The sequence below is a fragment of the Pyrus communis genome, chromosome 8 (assembly GCF_041283825.1).
Source record: "Pyrus communis isolate YQ-2024b chromosome 8, ASM4128382v1, whole genome shotgun sequence".
In the NCBI taxonomy this organism is placed as follows: Eukaryota; Viridiplantae; Streptophyta; class Magnoliopsida; order Rosales; family Rosaceae; genus Pyrus; species Pyrus communis.
The window spans coordinates 18722077-18743384 of record NC_142572.1 but is presented as its reverse complement, the minus strand read 5'-3'; the positions used below and the strand labels follow the sequence as shown (position 1 = coordinate 18743384).

Below are 21308 nucleotides of genomic sequence, written 5' to 3'. Positions count from 1 at the left end.
TCTAAACAGCTGTGAAAATTAAATTTACCCGTTAAAACACCCATATATTAAAGGATACATAATACTAAAGCCACACTCGTAGAAGAGTTCGACTATTATTCTCTCCAACAAAACAACTTTTACATTGGCTTAAGCTTCCAGCTTTTCCGGCACTAATCCCTCATTGCACTCCCTATCATATGAACCCTAAATGTCAAGATTGCAATCGACCTCACACGCGTGGAATGTCATGAAGCCAAACACTGTAAACGCACGTACGTGTGGAATGATTTTAACCATACGATTTTATTTTTATTAAGCATCCACATTGCAGACCACGACATGGAATATCTTTAACATCCAAAAATTCTCTTTGGATTACAGCAAGAAGTGGGATTACTAAAGCTAAAGAAATTTTCATCCCACATAAGTGCTTTTGCAAAAAGAAATAGCAGACAAAGTGCCTACTAATTATGAGCCATTAAATCCTAAAGGCTTTTTAGCCAAAAAGCTTCTTGAGTTTGAGACAACTCTTTACTTTAGTTTGTGACAATGAAAATTTATAGAAGTGATCCATGAGTTTGTTCATTGTAAGTCATTTTGAGTATTCGGTGAAAAATCTATGAATATTCTTGTTAATATGTCACGTAAATGACCACATGACTACTTTTTTTAGAGTATTTTTGTCAAATCAACTTTTCAACTTAACGAATATATTGATGGATTTTTCATGAAATAACTAAAATAATTTACAGTAGACATACTCAAATGTCACTTCTATTGATTTTCAATATCATGAACCAAAATGAGAAGTTGAACCAATCTCCAATACCATTTTGGCTATAAAAAACAATAAGCGAAACTAAAGTCTTGATCTCCAAGAATCCCTCCCCCACCCTTTTTTAAATAACGAGGAATGTTTGTTTGCCCTTGAGGAAAGCTCAAATGAGAAAAGGGATTGTAATCATGGTGTTATGCAGATTGAGGAACATGGATTAGATAGTTGAGTCAAAGCCAGGACTTTAAACTCCTTTTTTAGCATTATTGAAGAACATTGAGCTGGTTTTGTACTTTGGGACCTTTAAAAAGTTTGAAAAGCTACTTCAATTATGCAAGGGCTACTTCTAATGTTGCATGCATCATTTCATAATTTCATTGCATTTAATCATAAACCACCCCTTAATCTCTTTTCATCTAGAAAAATAAAGAGATTGAACGTGTGCATTGAACGTTATACGTACATGAATTTGGACAAAACACAAATACAGTACAACTCACTCCTTAATAAGAGCAGCTCATCATATGACTGTTACGACTGTCGTACTCCATATTTTTTTTAACTTCCCTCCATCTTGCAAGATCTTCATAATTACCATATGAGCCAAAAGGTTTGGTTTGAAAAAAGTTTCTTACAGACAGAAAAGTGGAACCCCCAAGGCCCACTATTGTCATTTGATTCATCCAGAACTTTCTCCACTAATTACTTACCCTTACCTTTTTTTTTTCCCTCCCCAAACATAACTACTATCTTCCCATTGTTCCTTGTTCATGCAAAAAACTTTGAAGACATTTCAGCAGAACACATCAGAGCTTTCTAGGTCTCATTCCAGGCAGCAAAGAGAGGCAATTGAGACATGGAGATGGCGGCAGGCCTCAGCTGTGCTGATGGGAACCAGGAGCTAACAGCTGCTGCAGAGGTTGGACTTACAAACTTCGATGCCAATGGAGGTTTTGCAAACAGCATGTTGGAGCCCGATTTATCAGGGCTAGCTTCTCTGGAGCTGCCCAAACTTGTCACCAATGAGGACGGATTCGAAAAATGAGGCCCCACCCTAGCTGTTTCATCCATCATTGTCTGACTTGAGTGCACGGATTCAACTCCAATATAATCCTCCAATGCCATTGAGAATGAGAGATTTCTATAGCTCGCCGAACCGACCGATTTCTGATCAAGTGTTTGAACACAACTGTCTGCTTGTTGCTGAGCTGCAGATTGGTACAGTGCCATCTTCCAGTCTAGGCTATTCCCATTGTTGATTTCGGGTTGATTGGCTTCCGCATTGTTCTGTGTTGGTGGGTTATACTCAATGGCTGGCGCTGCAATGTTAGGTTCGATCACCTTGGTGCGCCTAGCAAACTCTCCGGCGAGTAGGGTATTGCTGGACATGATTTTTTCAACGTCATATTTGGTAATGTCAAAGTTGGTGACCGCATTTGCGCCGCGGAACTTGATTGCAGCTATGTCATAAGCTTCTGCAGCTTCCTCTTGGGTGCCTAAAATTCAATTCAAGTTTAGACTCCGTTCAAAACTGCATTAATTAGCTTTGCAAGAAAGATCAAAACTTTGCAGTAAAAATATAGCCTTTAATAAGTGATTTTAGCTGGGAAGTCCTTTTCTAACACAGCCTTAAAAAAGTCCATTGTTACAGTCAAAAGCAGACATTTCATCAGCCTTATAAAAAGTGTGAGAACAGAGTTGCCGTAAAAATAAGTCCTTCTGAAAAAGTGCTTAAGCAAAGAGCCTCATGAAATTTAGAAAATGAGACCGAAAAGAAAAGGAATTCAAACAATGTATGAATTTTACCAAAAGTTCCAAGATAAAGATCCTTGTTCCCAGCAACCCTGCCAATCCTAGCTTGCCATCTCCCATGCTGGTGATGTCTGCAGAAAACCAAGATCAGAAAACAAAACCAAAATTAGAACAATATTAACCCCTTTAACCTTCAAATTTGGTGCGTTTAATGCAAAACCGGAAAAACCTTGTCACGCCTCGGTACATTGAAGCCCCTCTCGAAAATCCACTGCTTTTCCTGAAAATAAAAGGAACTCATGAATACTCATAAAAAATTCTAAAACATTGGAAAACAATCCTATGATTAACAAATCAAAATCGCTACCTTCGCAGATGCGCAACATATTCCTGCCGGCTCATGTTCTTCATCTCATCAAGTTGTGCAGCGTAATTGTCCAACTGCCAAAAGACCAAGAGAATGAAACTTCAGCTACTAAAAAGCTTTCACAAACCGATAAAAACTCCGAGAGTCAAAACCCTACCGGAAAGTTTATATGAGTTGACGAACCCCAGTACTTAAGAGCAGCAAGATCATATGCTCTAGCAGCTTTCTCCTCCATATCATAACCTCCTGCAGTTCAAACGAACAAATGATTAATGCAAATCAACAAATTAGGTGACAATTAAAACTAAAATCCCAAATTATTGTTGGAGAGAAAAGACATACCAAGATATACTGAATTATTTGATTTGAACGGAATCCAACAGCAGCATAAACATGACAGGTAAAGAATTAATAGCAGAAGTCAGATTTCAGCAGCAGGTAGGGTCCTAAAAAATATTCAGTAAAAAAGAAATAATTCCCAAAAGAACAGTAAGAATAGTGTGTTGTTTTCATTGACCGACCTTGCCTTCCTTTCCTGGTTTGCCCTTCCTTCTTGCAGCTGTTGTCCCACAGATGTGCCTCATATCTTCCAGTCCACCTATGCCTAAGAGAAGCAAAATTTAACAAAATTTAAAAAAAAAAAGGTTACTTGAAGAACACTCTGAGAAAAAAAAAAAAAAAAAAGTCAAACGATTTTCGCACACCGGTTCTCCTTAGTTACTACTTCCCTAGTTTCTTCGGAAGAAAATGAGAGTGGCGAAATCACTTCTCGAGGAGAGATACACAACAATGTAATGAAAATTGGAAACAATTTCTAGTAAAATAACAAAATTGAAGACATGGTTTTGAGATGAACCTTGTGACACCTCTAAACTGTGAAGTTCTCTGCCCAAATGTGTCAATGGACTTCCTGTGAACAGGCTGCTTCTGGCCAAGCTTTCCACATCCTCTCTTCTTTGTTTCAATGACTGCCACTGCACATTCTGTCTGAGTGGGAGAGATCTGCCTTGGAGCTGTGACACAACTGGACTGTGATCCAGGGCTCATGGACAACGTTAGAGACTGCAAGTCGCCGCGGTTCATGCCGCCATTAATGGACCCAGAACCGCCATTGTCATCAACCATGGTTACATTATTCATGTGGTGGTGCTCCAGAGCTGGGTGGGCAGAGTACTGCCTGGAAACCCAGCAGGTTTTCAAGTCCTCTGGGATTTGAGTCATTTGGGTATTCTTAGAATGTTCTTCCTCCATTTGGGTTTGGTAGATTCCTTGGATTGGTATTCCGGAGTAGTAGGAACTGGAATGGAGTGGAATGTGGTGATTCTGCTGCTGCTCTGCCTCTGCATTGTAGTAGCTGTCCAAGCTCAGAGCCATGGCTTCTCTCTCCTCACTCACATAATCATGAGCTGCTCCTCCCAGAAAGTCCTCCAGTTTTGGGGATGTGTTGGGCATCATTCCTTCAAATAAAAAAAGCAAAAATATATCAAAGCTGTATAGAATTCAAGCATTTTTCAGAGAGAGAGAAATATTGATTTGGGTTTTAGAGAGGGAAGAAAAGTACCTGTTTGTGACCTGCTGAGAGCTTCCATGATGCAGAGAGAGCCATCTGACCTGAGGGGCATTGCAGAGAGAGGAGAGTAGTGAAAGTTACCATTTTCTCCAACTCCATAGCAGCAGAGCCCAGAGCTGCTGAGGTTGTAGAAGCTGCTGTTGCTTGGGAGGGTAGCTGAGGACGAGGAAGAAGCAGCAGCCTCCATTTTCATGTGGGGTAAGAGTGAAAAACCCAACCAGTTATTATTGTTACTGTTACTGCTTCCATTGTTGTTATTGTTATGATCATTCATGGACTTCATCTTCCTCACTCACTCTTTCTTTCTCTCTCTTCCTTTTTTTGGGTTTTTTAGATTTCAACTTCTTACTTCTAAAATCTACTCAATCATTGACACCAAATAACCTAATCATGTCAAAAATCTCCTCCCTCCCCATAAGAAAAAGAAGAACTTGGTTTTTTGTTCTCTAGCTTCTGAACTTCAAAAACACTTCCTTCTATGCACTCACATATATAACATCATCTCTCTCTCTCTCTCCCTCCCTCCCCACCGTGTTTCTCTCTCTAAAGACAGAAAAACCTGTGGTCTCTTGAAACTAAACAAAAAGAATATAAATATATTCAAGGCTTTGGCAAGCAAGTAAAATGCCGAAGGGCATCCCCAGCATATATCCCATAGGGATCTGTGTATGTGATAAAGACCACGACTTTTCCTTTTCCTCTTAAACCCTACCAAAATCCCAGATCCAATATCACTAAAACCCTTTATCCAACATACAAAACCCTCTCAAGTTTCCTCATTAATTACCCAAATAAACCCAGAAACACTAACCTAAATAAAACCCAGAAATTATTATTCTCAATCCTTTTTAATAATCTTTCTTCTCCCTCTTCATTTACAGTAGTCAGCTGAATCTAGTGGGTATGTGGTAGCCAATAGGGAGAGGAGAGAGAGACAGAGAGACAGAGAGAGAGATAAGTCAGATATCCAAAACTAGTTTGCTTTATTTTTACAGTCACAGGGCCTTAAGATGGATTTGACGAGCAGGACGCTGCCCCATCTAGTCACTTCATACAGTACAGCCTTTGTGCCCCTCTGCAGGCTCAAAGTATCTACAAATTAAAATTAGAAATAATGCTTTTTTATTTCTTTTCTACTTTTGTTTTTCAAACTTTCGAACGCGTATACAGGAGGAATACAGTATTCTAGTTAGCTCGGTTGAATTCAAGCATGCAAAACTTGAACCAAGAAACTGAAAAACTTTATTATTAGAGCCAGTCTATCCTTGAAAAAATACGCTGGCATTCAACCAATTTAATATATTTAATAAATAGTGATAGGCTTCATGAACAGTAAATTGATCAAATGTTTCTTCATCCCTAAAAAATACATTGACACAAACGATCTACATCCCTACAAAATACGTTTGCACCTAGCCATTTATTAAAATATTATTAATTTTTTTTATAAATAATAAATTTTAGTTAAATTTAGTTTTAATTTCGTATAGGATTTTTAACTAATCTCGTCACGCCACGTGTCACTATCTGTTTACAACAATTTGGCCAAGATTTCAATAAAATTTTCAACCAATCTTGTCACGCCACGTGTTATTATCCGAATGTACTATTTTGTGGATATATTTCCGATTAGATTTTTAACCAATCCTAACGCACCACGTGTCACTATCTGTTTACAATAATTTAGCCAAGATTTCGATAAGATTTTCAACCAATCATGTAGTACCACGTGACAATATCTAGAACCTCATCCTTTATTTTTTTTGTCTATATAAACCCTACATCCATCATCATTCACACACCAAACTCAATCCTTCTTTTTAGCTAAGAATCCTTCTTCGTTGTTTTTAAATCTTGAGTTCTTACAATGTCTTCTTCAAGGAGATTGTCCAAACAGTTTGAGGAGCAACAGAAAAGATTATTGTCACAACAGGAAGAATTGTTCAATCTCGAAGAAGGTGGAGATAAGACTTTCGCAATGGAGGAGGATGAGGATGATGAACATTGAAGGCAGAGGCCCTCACATTCCCGCTTTGTCATGGAAGATGTGGGTCAAATAAGATGTGTTGCAAACTTGGATAGAAAGAAGGGAAAACGAGGTAGAGGTTTCTTGGAATATTATTTTATCCTCAATTGTGTATTCCCCAATCATGTTTTTAGACGTCATTTTAGAATGCAACGAAGTTTGTTTGACAAAATCATGAGTGCTATTTGCAACCATGATCCCTATTTTGTGCAAAAAAATGATGTTTTTCATGTTCAAGGTCTTATTCCTGAGCAAAAAATTGCTACTGCCTTGAGGATGCTTGCATATGAAGTATCTGCAGATCAAGTGGATGAGATAACGAGGATGGGAAAATCAATTGTTCTGGAGTCCTTGATGCGTTTTTGCTCCGAAATCGAAGCCCTCTATACTAATGAGTACCTTTGGACATCCACGCCAAGGGACCTGCGAAGGCTGACGAGGAAATGTCAGATGCGAGTCTTCCCTAGCATGATTGAAAGCATTAACTGCATGCACTGGACCTGGAAAAATTGTCCAAGTGCGTGGCAATGAGCTTATGGCAACAGAAAAAGAGCCAAAAGAATCATTTTGGAAGCGGTGGCTTCATTTGATACATGGATTTGGCATGCATTTTTTGTGTTCCCAAAGCTCAAAATGACATAAATGTCTTTGCCCACCCTCCAGTTTTTCACGAAGTGCTGCAAGGAAAAGCACCCAGAGTCACATATTGGGTCAATGGTCATAGATACGAAGGACCGTACTACCTTGCAGACGGCATTTACCGAAGGTCGAAAACGTAATCGGGTCATGAGTAATGTGAACCTAGCATTCACACAACATAAAATCTGGACCGTAGCCATTTTTTTCACACAAAAAGTATATGAAAGTTTTGGTAGAAAGTGTTGAAAATATTGAAATGTGGTGTAAGGTGGAAGATGAGAGTTAGGTATTTATAGAATTTTTTTTGTATTTTTTAAACATTTTTTAAATAATTTTAATATAGTTAATTAATCTGAATCGTTGGATTTGAAAAAGATTCAAATTTGACAGCCTATATGTTGACACATGGCCAACGGTCATAATTTTGACCGTTGTGCCTTTTTAAAAAAAAAAAAATTGGGGGGAGGGGTGGGAAACGTGGACCGTTGATCTCTGAATCAGACAGTCCAGATCAAGCCACATCACTAGCCGTTGGATTTCAAATTCAAATTTTTTTTACCGTTGGAAATCCAACGGCCCAGAACCAAACACGTGGCCTCCCCATCATAGCCGTTAGGGTGCTTGCGCATGTAGGCTAGCCCACGTTTTCTTATCAGAACGAGCGGCCATGCGTGCGTGTTTCGCACGTGCCTGGCGCAAAAAAAATTTCAGTGGCCTTTAACATCAGGCTGACGCAAGCTTGACATTAGATGGCCCGTCCCATAGCTTAGCACATTTTGGGTTGACTTGGGTTGGGTGCTAGCCTATTCGGCTTGGCTGGAGCAAAAAGAGGGGAGGCTGGTCCATTTTTCATGCTGGGTCCCATCCTATTGGTCCCTGGTGGACTTGCTCTTTGGTTCGCCTGATTTTGATGACGAACTTGATGCGTAATTATTATAATTGATTAGTTGTGTTACTTGCCAAATATTCGACATTAATTTTATTTTTTTTGTTATACAAGTGGTCATTATTTTTATTTATACTAAAAAATTGAAAGATTTGAATTCGGAATTGAATTAAAAAATAAAAATTATTTGCACCAAACAATTCACTACTCACAAACATCCAACACTAAAAGATAGAACATAATTGTCAAAAGTAATATTAATGCACCACCAATTGAGTTCACGACTTTAGAAATAAATTACAATATTTGTGGTCGTAGTGCATTGAAATGGGAAAGAAAAATGGTAACATAAAAGAATAGAATAACTAAAAGAAGAAAAAAGAAATTTTTTTATGGTGATTTATTTTATTATTGGCTAGAGATGAATGCATACTCAGATCTAGGTGGCCCAAGGACTACCTGGAGTTCAGAAAATATACATGTGACTGTCTTTCAAGGACACTTCATATGTTTTTATGGGTCACTTTGTACATACCAAGTGTTTGATGTAATACTTGCTATGCATATGTCGACAGGTTGTGTGGACAACACTCGACAAATTCTCTTGATATCACTCATCAAGTGTTTGATAAAATGCCTCAATGAATAAACTGAAATTTTTTGTTGCTTTGCACTCCGAGCCCTGTTTCTATATGAAAAACTTGAACCTTTATAACTAGGACAACCCAATATTCGAATCATGGATCCATAATTGCCATTGGCACTTAAAAATTCTAATTATCCATATCTCATAAAAGTATTTTATAAAAATAAAATATTTGTGATGTACAGTTAAATTTTTAATGTGTCAATAATAATTCCACATGATATTTCTTCTGTTGCAATGACTGTTCACAAGTATCCGGTTTTGACTGAAAATTATATCAATTTCAATCACCGTTTTAACTAAAAGGCGTAGAACCAAATTACCAAAAGAAGGTGGTAATGGTTGTTCACACAACGATCGGGTTTTTTGAAAAGGATTGGAGTGAATGAGGTGTGACAGCAATGTTTTTACCTTTTCTGGTCAGAGCAGAGCTGTGATATGGTAACTATCAATTGGAATCCAACTTACATTTTCCTTGGTTTTATCGGTTTGGTTTCGCATAATGCTCCTATGATTGGAATGAAACTGGTGATAATTGCTGCAGCGATCTTGACGTTTTCTGGAAATTACCAAATCAGTAAATTTATAGGACATTGATTTTAAGAAACAGTGTATAATACTGTATGAAAAAGAATATTTTACTGTACGTTGATCAAAATTTAACAGTTACAAATTTTGCGGTGTGGAATATATTGCGGAATAAAACAAGGGAGGAATAATAAAACCTGTTTTGAATTAAAAGTTTGTATGAGGAAGTCACAACATACATAATTTTACGGCTAAACTTCTAAAATCAGGTAATTTGTTATCAGAGTGGAACTTTGCTCAAATAGGTAAGAGTCCAAAGCAGGTGCATGTACATGGCGTCTCCCTTTCACAGCTTTGAGAATAAATTAGGGTTTTAATATACTTTTGAGTATAAGATAAGAGTTGGCTGTGGAATGATTCATGATCAAATGCTTGGATCAGCCTAAGTATAGGAGGTATAGAGTTTTATACAGAAGATTTCGATACAATTAGCAATAAAACCGCTATTATTTTTATTTCAAAGTTTGTTAGTTGATCATGTAAGAATTTTAAATGACCAGAGGTGGTTTTGAGAGAGAGCGAAATGTGCAATTACACATGACTCCAAATTCGAAGAGCCAAAAAATTTTGTCATCTAATAACACCACCAATTTTGTCATCTAATTAATAACAATCTAAAAATGTTTTTTTTTTTCAATTTTATTATATAATAATGTTTATATTCAAGTAAAACATTAAAGTAAGAATTTTTTTTTTCTTGTTTGACTGTTTAAGATTGAACTGTTTTTTATTATTTAGTAAAGGTTATCATTTTAGCTTGTTTTATTTTCATTTAATGACATTTGTAAACTTACAATCAATGCGTCCCATAATTTATTTTAATTTAAATTATTACTTTCTAATACCATCCTACTTTTTTGAAAAACTATCTTAAGAAATAATTTTTTTATAAATTTCGCACCACACATTCGAAATCTCATAAACCACCATTTGCAGACCTAAAAGTTAAATCGGTCGGTTAGTATTCAACATAAGTAGCCAAATGAGTGTTTACCCAAAAAAAAAAAAAAAAAAGTAGCCAATTGGGTTTTGAGTAATAAGAAACTTAGTGTTTAGTCAACACCTGCTTCCAGACAAAAAGTGGGACGTGGGTCTTGTGATATGCGTGAAATATTCCAGAAATGATGAGCAAAGGCCCATTAAAAAAGAGCTTTCTTTTTGCAAATGCGATTTCCTACCATCTTTTTGGTTTCATGCTATTTTAAATAAACGCGTCCAAACCTAGAACTTGTGTTTGTGTCATTTTTGTATTAATACATATTATCTTAACGAGTTTTAACAGGTATCCCGATATAGTGATAATGACTTGATTCGTTAATATATTGTGTTGTTTCATGTTCGGTTAACGGGTTATGCAAAAAATTGTCATACCTAATGTCTATATGTGGAAAACGGTGTCTTGTCGAGTACTTAATGAGTGACTAGATAACGACCTAACTTTTTAGCAGTTTGACCCAAAACCTATTATTTTTGTATTATTTTATGTCGAGTTAACGAGTAGTGCAAAAAATTATTAGATTTATCCAATCCTACCATTAATTCATATATTCGATTTCAAATGAGCATAAATTGAACATTTAGGATTCCCCATTTTATTAAACTTGGTCTTTGATTCACCAGTCAATTACTATAAGAACTCATAATTTAATTTTCCTCCATTATTTTTCTTTTTTTTCTTCGTCTGAAAATGGCAGGAAGTTCTGTAAATTACTTTTTCATTATCTGCCTTTTTGTTATTTATGGGGTTTCTTTTTGAGTGGGATCAGTGGCTACATGGAGTTGTTTTTGCATGAAAGTTTTTCATGGCGACAGATTTTCAAATGTGAATGATTTTGGTTTGAACATTTTGACTGAGCTTGCGAGGGAATTAGTGAATATACCACAAAAAGTTTCGTAAGCCTTCAAATTGTACAATATATTATATTAAAATGATTTAAATTGTGTAAGGGAAGATCCGAACTCGGACACAAAAGATTCACTTTTTCCCGTCAAATAGTGCATGCCATTAAAATGCATACCCTTAGAATCTAATTTTGCATAAACTTTGATTTTGACAATGTCACGCTCCGAACTCAGAATCAATGAAAAAAATATAAACCCCGTGAGTAAAAGTAAAATAAAATGAAAAACTAACTTGTTTTATATAAATACTTTATTGTCTAGATTGTAAAGCGACATTGCTTGACTGACATATTAAATATTCTACTTACGGGTGACGATGGTTGTTGCTCACTCCTCACATTTTTTTATATAGATAAGTTATTTGACAAGACATGGACTAAATGAGCTGCGATTGTGTTAGATGAGGGATTTAAGAGTTTTATTTATTATTTTCTACACCATATAAGGATTTTGGAGCTGGATTCGGGGTATGACAAAAAAAAAAAAAAAAAAAAAAAAAAAAAAAAAAAAACCATATTTAAACTATTTGACCATACTTTTAAGTGACGCAAATGTTATGGGATCAATGGGCACATAGTGCTTAACTCTCAACATTATCACGGGGAATTCGTCTAATTAAGCTTAGCGGGGAATTCGTCTAATTAATTAAGCTTAGCGGGGAATTCGTCTAATTAATTAAGCTTAGCGGGGAATTCTTTTGCTTTGTAACTCTAAACATTATCATGGGGAATTCATAAAAAACAAAATTTTATTAATTATTATTTAATTATACCACTAATAGATGGATTACAAAAAGGGCGGGAAAAGTGGGATGCCAGAAGCACAAAAGAGACAATATTTGTCTTAAGCTTGTAACTTGCATTTTTTGTAGTATTCAATTAGTCAGAGATGTGGACCTCTGGGAGAACAGACCCTGGGAGAACAGAAAGAACCATAGAATTACAAAACACAATTGAGCAAAGTCGAACAGTAGAAAATTTAACAGTTAAAATGCCAGTAATCGCACACCAAAATTCTTAAATTAACAAAGAAACACCCCCCCTAGTCACTAACTAATAACATCACTTAAAAGAGAAGTTAACTATTTCTCCACTGTTGTAGAAAAACTTGCATGAACTCGTTATACACGTTCTATGTTACTCATGTCTCACATGTATAATCGCCCATGCGCCACTAAGACAATCTTGTAAATATTTGATGCATATGCATCATGCAACATTCATCTCATGTATATGGTCAATCATGTCCTACTCATACAATATTAGCATGCAAGTTTTTCGTCGCATAGCAACTTAACTCCATAGCATGTATATTTAACGAAATTAAATCGAAATTAGTTGATTCATCAAGACATGTTCTTCGAATCTTCTTAATCACCAACCGTATTTGTGGTGCAAAAGTCGATAGAAATTCGCAGAAATGAAGGATGAACCTGTAGTGTGCTTTCTACAGAATCACAGTGTTAAATTAATTTCTTTGGCAGCAAAAACAGTTTTGTCTTTGGCGTAACAGTGCCTCCTCTACAAGAAGCCCAAACCCTAAAGATTACCTGCTGTCATTTTCCAGCTACCTCTGCTGCTAATATACCAGTTTCTATTGAATAGGATGAGTACCATGCATACACTGCTTTTAATTTGGGAACTTTCAAATATTACATTTCAAGTTTCCCTTGTTTGTTTGATGCTATTACATTTTCTTATAGCCACACATGGCTTACACTATAAGCAATCTATTTTTAACAGAACCAACTACCTAACAACCTTTCTGTTAACCGTTTTAACAGCCACTAACAGTACTAACTGCTACTAATAGTTTTCCTATCAGCCTACATTATTCATCATCCCCCTTCAATCTCAATTGGGTTTCCCAGTTTGAGATTGAAGCAATGCTTAACAAAGGTAGGACTGTGAAGACCTTTAGTAAGCACATCAGCTATTTGTTCATCAGTTAGAACATATGCAACCTCCAAATCTCCTTGTTGTACCCTATCTCGAATGAAGTCATAATCTGTGTCAAGATGTTTAATTCTGGAATGGAACACTGGATTTGCACTTAGTGCAATAGCTGACATATTGTCATAGAAGATCACAGGTGGATTGGGTAGAAAAACCTCCAAGTCCTTCAAAACATTCATAACCCAAGCAATATTGGAGGCAATGTGAGCAAGAGCTTTGTACTCGGCTTCAGTTGAGCTTCTGGAAATTGAGCTTTGCTTCTTAGACTGCCAAGAAATAGGATTGTTTCCAAGGAATACAACATAGCCAGTCACTGACCTCCTTGTATTTAAGTTAGCAGCCCAATCAGAATCAGAGAATGCACTGAGACATGGTTCTACAATAGTTGAGTAAACAACTCCAGCTTGTATTGTACCTTGAAGATACCTTATAATTTGCTTGACAGCTCCAAGATGTATATCAGTTGGCTTTGTCATGTATTGACAAACACAATTCACTACAAACGCAATATCTGGCTTAGTAAAGGTTAGATATTGCAATGATCCAACCAAGCTTCTGTAAACACTAGGATCTGCAAGTGATGTTCCTTCTGTCACTAACATCGAATTGTGTGGTTTGCAAGGAGTTGGAGCTAGCTTACATGAATCCATTCCAGCTTTGTGAATAAGATCCGTGATATAATTGGCCTGATTTACAAATATGTCCCCATTGGCCTTATATTGAATTTACAGCCCTAGGAAATATGTCAGCATCCTGAGATCTTTCAAGTCAAACACCTCAGAGAGTTCCTTCACTACTGATTGAATTACTGCAGGATTAGATCCGGTCAAAATACTGTCATCCACATAAAGTAAAAGAATGACAATATCTGAGTGATCTTTCTTTGTAAATAGGCTTGTATCGGATGATGAGGTAGTGAATACCATAGCAAGAAGATATCTTGTGAATTTTGAATTCCAAACCCTTGGTGTTTGCTTGAGACTATATAAAGATTTCAAAAGTTTGCACACATGTGTTGGATGTTATGGATCAATAAATCCCTGAGGTTGTTTCATATAAACCTCTTCTTGCAATTCTCCATGCAAAAATGCGTTCTTAATGTCCAGTTGTTTTAAATCCCAATGATTCATTGCAGCCAATGCTAAGATAATTCTCACAGTTATATGGCTCACCACAGGGCTAAAAATTTCAGAATAATCTACTCCATGCTCCTGAGAAAACCCCTGAGCAACCAGCCAAACTTTATATCTAGACACACTGCCATTTGGATTCTTTTTCACTTTGTATACCCATTTACTGCCCATAATTGATCTATCTGGAGGTGATGGAACAAGACTCCATGTTCCTTGAGCTCGAAAAGAATCATACTCTTCTTGCATGGCTTGTTGCCACTAAGGTATACTAGATGTTTTTTTGAATGAAGAAGGTTCTGTGCAAGTATTCACTTCAGTAAGAAAAGAGAAACCTCCAGAAAATGGCTCATCTTCAGTAAGGTGTAATGACTGCAATTTTGGAAATGTTGCCAAATAAGCTGCATAATTTTTCTTCATGATAATTCCATTCTTTAATCTTGTTATCATAGGATGCTGAGTATTTACGCTTGACATTGAAGAATTGGCATTTATATCTGTGGAATCTGGAGATATGGGAATAATTACCTTAAGTTGTGACTTATGATGGACAGGCAACAAGGGTGATATATCTTTTGTTGTTGTAGAGTGATGGTGATGGGGATGAATATCTGACATAGCCGATGTCTTAGATCGTTCTTTAGTACCAATGTTGCTATGACTAGGCTGCAATGTATCTTCTGATATAGACATTACACCAGAATGCTGACTGTGAACATATTATGACTGTTGTACTTGTGGAATTGGCATTTGAATCATCACAGGAACTGACTTATCTTGAACTGAAGTACACCTATGACTTTGCCTTGGTTTTACTACAGACTTAATGGAAAGACATCTTAATCATGAATAACATGCCGTGACACTATTAATCTGCCAGTGTTTGGATCAAAGCAAATCACTCCATTATAACCAATAGATAATCCCAAAAATACACATTGACATGATCTCGGTTGTAAATTGTTACTACTAAATGGTCTTAAGAAAAGATGTCACATCCCCGCCCAGGCTCCCACCACATCTCGGGCTTGACTCCACCGTAGCACGATATAGTCCGCTTTGGGCCCCGACCACACCCTCACGGTTTTGTTTCTGGGAACTCACATGAGAACTTCTCAATGGGTTACCCATCCTGGGATTGCTTTCGCGTGAACTAGCTTAAATTTGGAGTTCCTACGGAACCCAAAGCCAGTGAGCTCCCAAAAAGCCTCGTGCTAGGTAGAGATGAGAATATACATATAAGGCTTACATGTTTACTCCCCTGGGTGATGTGGGATCTTACAATCCACCCCCCTTAGGGGCTCGACGTCCTTGTCGGTACACATCCGGCCAAGGATTGGCTCTGATACCAAATTGTCACATCCCGGCCTGGGCTCCCACCATATCTCAGGCTCGACTCCACTATAACACGATATTGTCCACTTTGGGCCTCGACCACACCCTAACGGTTTTGTTTTTAGGAACTCACATGAGAACTTCCCAGGGGGTCACCCATCCTAGGATTGCTCTCACACGAACTCGCTTAACTTCGGAGTTCCTACGGAACCCGAAGCCAATGAGCTCTCAAAAGGCCTCGTGCTAGGTAGAGATGCGAATATACATATAAGGCTTACATAATCCACTCCTCTGGGCGATGTGGGATCTTACAAAGGATACACTGCAGTTCCAAAAATTTTGAACTGTTGAACTTCAGGATTGTGACCAAACACCAACTGATATGGACATTTCATCTGTAGCACTTTGCATGGCATTCTATTAATTAACAACACATCATATGCACATGCATGGTACCAGAATTTTGAAGAAAGATTAGCTTGAGACATTAGTGTGACTGCAGTTTTTACTACATGCCTATGTTTCCTCTCAGCAAGTCCATTTTGCTAAGAGGTGTGAGGACAATAAACCATATGAGCGATACCCTTACTTGCCAAGAAATCCACAAATGTTTTGCTCATGTATTCCCTTCCACCATCAGTTTACAAGCATTTTATAGTAACATTGAATTGATTGAACACAAAAGCTTGAAATTTGACAAAAATTGAGAAAACTTTTGATTTATTTGTCATGGGTAATATCCACATGAACCTTGAATATTCATCTACAAAGTTTATGTAATATCTATAACCTTGTACAGATTGACTTGGAGCTAGACCTCATATATCACTATGTATTTTCTTAAGCAGATAACTAGCTATGTGTTCTCTACTAGGAAATGGTTGCTTACTCATTTTCCTTTGAATACAAGAAAAACATACAGTAGGAGTTGTATCTATACTAGCAGATCTATTTACAGATTTTAACATAGCTTGTAAAACTTCTTCTGAAGGGTGTCCAAAACATTGATGCCAAACTGAAGTAGTGACCTTCTTGCTAATGAAAGCAGCACATCTATTCAACCTCGCAGCAAATGAATCTGAAAATGCATTAACTGGAATTCTGAACAAATCCCCACCATCACTCATTCCTTGATATAAAATCACCCTTGTGGCCTTATCCTGTATAAAAAACATCACATCATCACATATGAACCAGCAACCATTATCCTTACATAGTTTCTTAACAGATAATAGATTGACAGTTATCATTGGAACATGTAAAACATTTTTCAACATAAGAGATTTATCGGAGGAAGTAGTAATGGCTGAGGAACCAATGCTTTTGACTATCAAACCTTCCCCATTGCCGATGATAATCTTCTCATTTCCATGGTATGGTGCAGCTTGATTAATATTGGCAACACTGGCCGTCATGTGGTGTGTTGCACCAGTGTCCAGAATCTAAGTTTCAGCATCATTGAATCCATTGTCATTGATAACATTTGTATTTGGTTTTGTTTGTGCAGACAAAGCAGTGAGGGAAGGTGGTGGTGGATTACCTTGGTATAAGAAATTGTTCTTGTGATAGCATTCAAGGGCAATGTGACCCTTTTTTCCACAGATTTGGCACACAACAAATTTTGAGGGTTGTCCATTGTTATTAGCCCGGTTATAACAATTTGGTGCAATGTGTCTTCTCCTTTAACATATTTGACACTTAGGTGAGATAACATTCTTATAGTTGGTATAGCCATTCCAAGATCCTTCTTTGCCCGAATTGTTTCCAAAGAATTGAGAACTTTTTCCATTCCCAGAATATGAATTATTTCCACTGTTCCCAGTAACAGACATTGAGTTATTCCCAAATCTATTTGAGAAATTTCCAGAAAAAGACTTTGAGGTATTGTTTCCAGAGAAAAATTCCTCCATTGCTTGCATTACTCCCATTAAATTTTTTGTTATTCCCTGAGAAATTGCCCCTTTGTTGGAATCTATTCCCATTACTCACAAAACCTGACCCTCCTTGAAAGTTTGAGCTAGTGTCACCCCCTTGTGAATTTGACCTTTCTCCATGCTCATAACTCTAGTTTCCTCCTTGAAATTTGCTAGAACTTGCCCCATCACCTTGTACATACATTGTAGACATGGAGTTGGAAAGAACCTGAATCCGAGCCTCAATAATAGCTTCTGCACCCAACAATTGTGCTAAAAAATCTTTAAGTGACATTATGGAATCCCTTGCAAGAATCACTGTCTTGATTACTTCAAAATCAACAGGCAGTCCAGATAAAACAACAATGATATAATCATTATCTGATATCTTTTCACCAGAAGAAATTAATTGATCTCGAATCCCTTTGAGTCTAAGCATGAATTTGTCCACAGAGTCTCCTCATTTTTGTGTAGTATGAAATTTCTTCTTCAGTTGATTCACACGAATCATTGATACAGATGCAAACCTTTCTTGCAGACAGTTCCAAGCTTCTTGTGAAGTTTTGCACCCAATGGCATGTTCCATGGCATCATCAGAAAATGTGGCAGTGAGCAGACTTAGCAATGCAAGATCCTTCTTCACCCAATCTTTATATGTCGTAGTAATTTCTGTAGTAACTCCAATGTCTGTATTGATTACATACTTTGGTGGACATGGTGAATCTCCAGTGAATAAATCAAACAAATCATAACCTCTCAAAACAGACTGAAATTGAAAGCTCCATTTCACAAAATTATCATCTTGAAGCCTAACTGTAAGCATTCCCAGCAACCCCTCAATCTTCACGGACTCAGACATGATATTTCAAGAAACTTGTAATGAAAGAACACAGATGATATGCAGTACCCAACAATACACTTCGGCTATCGGCCTTACAGAAGTGCAAGAATCAAGAAATAGCTATCGGCCTTGTTGAAATTCACTATAAATGGCTATTGGCCTTATCAACAACACCATCTTTGGTTATCGGCCTTAACAATTCTCTACTGCAAAGACTCAATTTAGTACTAACTGTTACTAACAATTTTCCTATCAGCCTACATTATTCATCACTCGGCATGGTCCAACCTCAAATGTTTAGGCCCAAGGGGTGGCAATGGGTCGTGGTCTAGTTTATCCACCTGTATAAATGTCGTCTTCGTGTTAAGTTGTTAACCTACACTTGAACAATATCGCTCGATTCTTAATCATGCACGTATCAATCCTATGTTTCTATGAACTTTGAGCAGTCGCAGTCGTTTCTTTTGAAAGTTTGAAGTTGATTTTCATACTACGATTGTTAATCATGCACGTATCAATACTTGTATTTGTATGAACTTTTAGCAATACCACGTGTTGTGTTTAGAATTGTCGCGGTAGTTTCTTTTGAATGGTTTGAAATTGATTTCCAGGTGTGAAATGGTGGAAAAATAGTGTGCGTATGCAGATCCAGTGACAGGGGGAATTAATTGAGGGGGAGGGGAGTAATGAGAATCACGTGAGGAACAGAAAATCTAAGGAAAGATCACCACATAAGCCAAGGCAACTGTGAGCACTGAGCAGAAACCGGAAAGAAAGAGAGTGGATTATGAGATCACTGGATGGATGATGCCTACTCAACTCCACTGTGAGAAGTACATTTATAGCTCTACACTACACCCTCTCTAGCTATCTAGACCTATTAGGTCTGCAGCAGCAGCTGCTGCTGCTGCACTCCTCCTCAGGCTCCTCTTGCTGTTTTCCTGTTTGCAATGCAATGCATGCCTCTCTCTGTCTCTCTGTCTCTCACTCTCTCTCTCTCTCTCTCTCTGGTGACATGTCAAAATCCAAGCCTATCTGTCATGTCACAATCACCTTAGATTCTCTCTTTCATTCCCTAGTACCCTAGCTACTTTGATACACTTCTAATTAGGAGATAAGAGGATTGCTAAGAAAGAACATAGTCCTTAATCGAAGTACCTTAATTACGATGGAAATGGTAGGATACTTGTGCATGCGAGTTAATCTTCGTCGTTTTGGCTTTATGCTTCTCGCAAACTTGCATGCATGGTTAGAATTAGTTCGCGTTCAAAAACAACTTAAGCCCTCTTCTAATTATAATTAGTAGATAAGGATTGTTAAAAAAACCATAATCGTTATTTAAAGTAGGTCATTTGTGATGAAAATGGAAGGATAGTAGCGCATGTGTGGAACTTGATCATGGATTTTTGATGGCATTGCCATTCTTACAAGCGTAAATAGTCAAAATCAGTTGAGACTTCATTATTTTATAATTGTGAATGCTTCATGAGTTGATTTTTTTTTTTTTTTAACTTTATAATTCCTTTAAGTATGATTGGTTAGAATCAATCTACATGCATGTGCATTCTAATTACTGAGTAACACTTCAACTTAAGAAAATCAACACACCTTACTACTGTACATAGTATGAAATCATCAAATCATCAAACCGTCAAAACATTGGTGCTCAAGAGTGTACAATAATTGGTTGGAAAAATTCAAAACAAATTAAAGATCTGCGTACTTGGGTCGGTAGGTTAATTTACTTCTAATTCGTCCAGTTTTGAAGGACTTTATCATCATGACAATCTCTACGATTGGGAAGTGCTTTTAATGTTTGATGCTGGTGCATAGTAGCACAACAGCATAGGCACATAGCTTGCTTTTTCAATGTATTCATTTCGGGTTGCCCTTTTGCTTGTTGAAATGGATGAAGAGGACGAAGGATGTTTTCTTTTTATAGAATTATGGGTTCTTAGGTCCAAACATGTTCTGACCCATGCCAGGAATGTGGCGAAAAAGAAAGCCACCCCCACACCACATACTTATTTCTACTTTTACATCCAAATTCTAACCTCCCTTCTTCACATAATTCTTTCTATCAAACACCTTAGAAAAAACTTTCATAACGTATGTCGACCATGCCATATGTAAAACAACTTTCACAAACCACGAGATTGTATATATTTTAATCTCACAACCCCATATTAGGCCAATTTAGTATGAAAACGGCTCGAATCAAATAGTCCTACTTGAGTTTTAAGTTTTACAGCCAAAAAAAGAGAAAAAAGAAAAAAAAAGAAAAGAAAAAGCAGCATGGGATAGCTTGTACTTTAGTCGTACCAGACAGTGGCAAAGCCACATAGGAGCAAGAAGGTGCCTCTGGTCATGGAAATCGACCTTAAGACCAAGAATCCGATTTTCTGATTCTTCTAAATCTACATGAGACGGTTTTGCTTTCTATTTTTTCTACTCCCACAACACCATGATCTTCTTCTCCCTTCTCATGGATTCCTGTGACTGTAACTCACATTTGCTGAGATCTCTTCTGGTCTTCAAGAACACCTTCAATCACTCTGACTTTTTCAAAACCCACCATCCCCATTTGTGTTTGAAATGTAATAATTGCAGTATTACCGACGACGGATATGTAAATATAACTTTAGGATGATTAGCTTGATTTTTAGGATTTGTTTGTCTCAACAATTTCTAATTTTGTCACTGCTGCCTGACTACACACTTCTTCAAGAAGCCATTATAAAATGCCATTATCCCAATGAGAATCTAGTTGAGTCTTTATTAATCATAAACTCATGATCACAGGATCAATCCAAGGTCAAAACTGTCAACCATGACTGAAACAAACAACTGTGCGAGAAATTATTTCAACCCAATAGGTTATTACGTAAATTAAGATAAGAAAAGAAGGAAAAAGAAGTGGTTCTTAGCCATGCTCTGGCAGATTGGACATTTTAGGCAGGCAATGGTGACGGCTACAGCCATAGGCTTCTTCTGCCTTCCA

At 37.1% G+C, this 21308-nt stretch overlaps 1 protein-coding gene across 1 annotated transcript; it reads right to left on the bottom strand.

Annotated features, from left to right (window-relative positions):
* Nucleotides 1-1121: 1121 nt before the first annotated feature.
* Nucleotides 1122-5444, bottom strand: LOC137718211 (AP2-like ethylene-responsive transcription factor ANT). Its single transcript, XM_068457712.2, has 9 exons — nt 4438-5444; nt 3733-4333; nt 3398-3480; nt 3219-3227; nt 3034-3122; nt 2877-2950; nt 2739-2789; nt 2564-2640; nt 1122-2253 (listed from the first exon to the last, which is right to left on the bottom strand). Exons 1-9 carry the CDS (start codon nt 4727-4729, stop codon nt 1574-1576), a joined length of 1956 nt encoding a protein of 651 aa, XP_068313813.2. The 5' UTR covers nt 4730-5444; the 3' UTR covers nt 1122-1573.
* Nucleotides 5445-21308: the final 15864 nt, after the last annotated feature.